Source organism: Pundamilia nyererei, unplaced genomic scaffold (assembly GCF_000239375.1).
Source record: "Pundamilia nyererei isolate P.nyererei 1_Seehausen unplaced genomic scaffold, PunNye1.0 scaffold00013, whole genome shotgun sequence".
Lineage (NCBI taxonomy): Eukaryota > Metazoa > Chordata > Actinopteri > Cichliformes > Cichlidae > Pundamilia > Pundamilia nyererei.
The window spans coordinates 4325986-4329284 of NW_005187414.1; the positions used below are offsets into that span (position 1 = coordinate 4325986).

The 3299-nt window shown below is 40.7% G+C and overlaps 1 protein-coding gene across 4 annotated transcripts in view; it reads left to right on the top strand.

Moving 5' to 3' along the window:
• Window positions 1–3299, top strand: part of plcb4b (phospholipase C, beta 4b) — a 72370-nt gene that overhangs the window by 41231 nt on the left and 27840 nt on the right. For all 4 annotated transcript variants that reach the window (XM_013908720.1, XM_013908723.1, XM_013908722.1 and 1 more), the window contains 2 exons: window positions 835–894; window positions 2414–2557. In XM_013908720.1, coding sequence (XP_013764174.1) covers window positions 835–894; window positions 2414–2557 — 204 coding nt within the window. The remainder of the gene's footprint in view (window positions 1–834; window positions 895–2413; window positions 2558–3299) is intronic.

Below are 3299 nucleotides of genomic sequence, written 5' to 3' on the forward strand. Positions count from 1 at the left end.
AAAAAAAAAGATGAAGCCTAGCATATAGGACCTACAGCTGGCTGTGCGAGTACTAAAAACTGCAGTTTTTAGTACTGGCATGGTCTCATTTTCCAGCCACTGGATTATAACATTCCTGATTTGTCTTTGCCACTGTCTAAAAACCTCTATGAGGTGCATCTGAATCCCTCTACTTGGAAAAATAACTCTGATTAGGATGATTTGTTTTCCCATTTAGTGGTTTCAGAAATAGTTCGGTGGCACACTGTTTGTGTATTTCTCAGAAAGTTCAGAAAATATACAAGCATGCACCGAACTTTCATAACTTCTATTTTACTGCTAACATTTTGCAAATCTTACAATAGATTTTGACATTAATTTCCTCCCCCAGAGTTACAAATAGACTAGCAGCATTCATTTCGTGCACACCTTCTGCAGCTGGGGTGAATGGAGTCAGGTTGGGCCCCAAAGGTGATCAGGCCTCTTCAACTGATGTTACAAAACTGCAGCAGTATAAGTTTGTCTGTTTTCGGGAGCCCGCCAATGTGCTGGGACCCCAAGCAGCTGCATGCCTGGTGGCAAAAAGCACCTCTGCAACAGTCCAACCTGTTAATGTTTATCCTCATTCCTGCAAACTCAAACTTGGTAATTAAATCAAATGGTGTTAAAACAGCTATTCTCAACGCACAAAGGACTCTTCCTCATTTCTGGCTCGTAATCACCCATGTTGCTGAGAGGTTGTGCTGCTTGTGCTTTGCTGACCATTAGAAATTGTTTTTCTTCTAGACTTTTATTCTCCCCCTCTTCATCTACTTCTTTTTTCCCTTTCTTTCCACCGTTTTTGGTCTCCTACAGGAAGGTCAGGTTCTGGAGTGTTCTCTCATCAACAGTATTCGCGTCGGTGCCGTCCCAAAGGTAAGAACTCAGGAGAGACCATTTCTTCACTTCTGCCTTCACAAAATTCACACTCTCACCCTCCGCATCAAACATTCCATCTTTTAGTCCCACAGAGGTACTCCCGGTAAAATCTAGAGACACTGCCACTTCAGGCTATTATTCATGCCTAAATTAGCCAAGGCTACAGTGGCTTTTTCTATCAATATAATGACTGTTTTGGGACTCCCGGTTGAGTTCTTACTGCTGAGATTTGCTTTCAAATACAGATTCACACAGGGCACTAGCTCATCAATATTTATACAACTCTGAGTTTCTCCACAGGTTCTTACTGAACTTCCTCGCAGCTGTGGATTGTGCTTTTGACCGAGAGAGTAGTATTGAAAAATTGTTCTTTCAGCCACTGTGGTGATGCGCTGTCAGAAAACCGCTGGGTTATGGAGTTCACACTACAGGATCAAAAGATCAACAGTATAAGATGTTCTGTCTCCGTCAGAATGACTTTTCCTTATCCCATAATAGGAAATGGTCTCTAACATAGCCATGGTGCCCAGTGAATTATTACAGCTGGCAACCAATCAGTTTTCTATTTAGCAGTTACAGAGGCAGATATGCACAAATCCAAACCACATGGTTCCTCTGTATATTAAATATCGATTCATGCTATGTAGCCTTGACAGTGACACATTATATTGTGGTATTTAGCATCATACCAGCTATATGAATTATGAAAGCTATTACTGGAATATCCATGGGCATGCTGCCTTCTAATTTGTATGCAAACCAATGAAGCCACTGAAATGCAGAAGCCTAACAGGAGAGTCTCAAATCATACTGCTGACAACAGATTGGAGAGCCTTTGTTTGGTCCTGTGTGGCTGTCTTTTTATGTACGTATGTGAGGGCACGTATATAGATTCTGCAGTCTGATGGCGGCTCATGCGCCGTATGCTGTTCTGTACAGTGCAGACAACTGATAACCGGGCTTCTCCTCAGAGGCTAACATGGTTACACAAGCCTGGAGAGCTGTTTCAAGTAATCCAATGAGAGAGAAGAGATGAATGGGATTGGATGATTGCAGGCTGAGATTTTAAAGTGGCATAGCCTGTTGCCTGTTGCTGTTAATTCAATCACGTAACATATAAGCATTACTATCTTCAATGGTGGCAGACAGGAAATCTGATTGAGAAGATGAGAGAGGAAGGAGTGGTGTTTTTGATAGTGAGAAAATCCTTTCGTGGATTTTTCTGTTAAACTGATAAAACAGACATTAAAGTTATATCAGACAAAGGTGTGCTGGGATGTATTTTGTTCTGAGAAAAAGAACTAAAGGTCTATGAATGTTGAAATATTTCCCCTACTTAAACTTAAATCAGCAGAAATGCTTTCAAACATCTAAAGAGCTTGCTCTGTTGCTTAATTATTCTATCTTATCTTTTTTTTTAGCTTTATGTCTAGGTCTCCGTCTTAGCATTTAATTTTGATCAGCTATTTATCCATCATTTCTATACTAATCTCTGCCTTTGATGCTGTGTCCTCAGGACCCTAAGATCCTGTCGTCATTTGAGGCCACTGGAAAGACAGAAACAGACTTGGAGGGTTGCATCATCTGCATCTGCAGTGGCACAGACCTGGTCAATCTCAACTTCATGTTCATGGTGGCAGAGAACCCAGAGACAGCCAGGGTAAATGCATGCCCTCCCCACATTTCTGCTGCTTTATACAAACGATAAAGATGGAGTGCTGACCTTGAGATTTAATTGGAGTGTTGCAGTTTGAAATATTTTGACAATATAACAGATGTAATGGACAGCTGTGTATGCCAATATACCATGATTTTCTTCACTCACCATATACAGTACCTTTCAGTGACAAAAGGCACTTATGTAGCTTCCGGCTAATATCTAACTTGTGACACTTTTTGAGTGCATCACAGGTTAAAAAAAGGTGTTTTGATGAATTTAGATGGTCTTTACAAGTTGTCAACCAATCATAGGACACTGGTTAGCAAAATGCATGCATAGATTGTATGTGTGCATCATGCGAAGTGATACACACACCCACAAAACAAACTAGAAACTAGAAAAAACTAAAATTTTACTTAGCAAAACAGGAACTTCTTTAGATGGCTCTTGTTACAATTAATCACACAGCATTAAATGATGTTCCACAAGTCACCCAGGCCACAAACACACGTGAGTGACGTGACTCCTACCAAGCAGTTAGTTGGATTGGTGTCCACCTGTCAATCTTATCAGTCAAGTGCTTAGCTTTAAGCTTTAATGTGAAAGAGACCTAAAACAAAAATGACCTACACGGAGCTGTTATGGATGGGTAACTATTAGGGGTGCAGCGATACTCTTATCGATATTGAACCGTTTGATACAGTGCTTTCGGTTCGGTACGCATATGTATCGAACAATACAA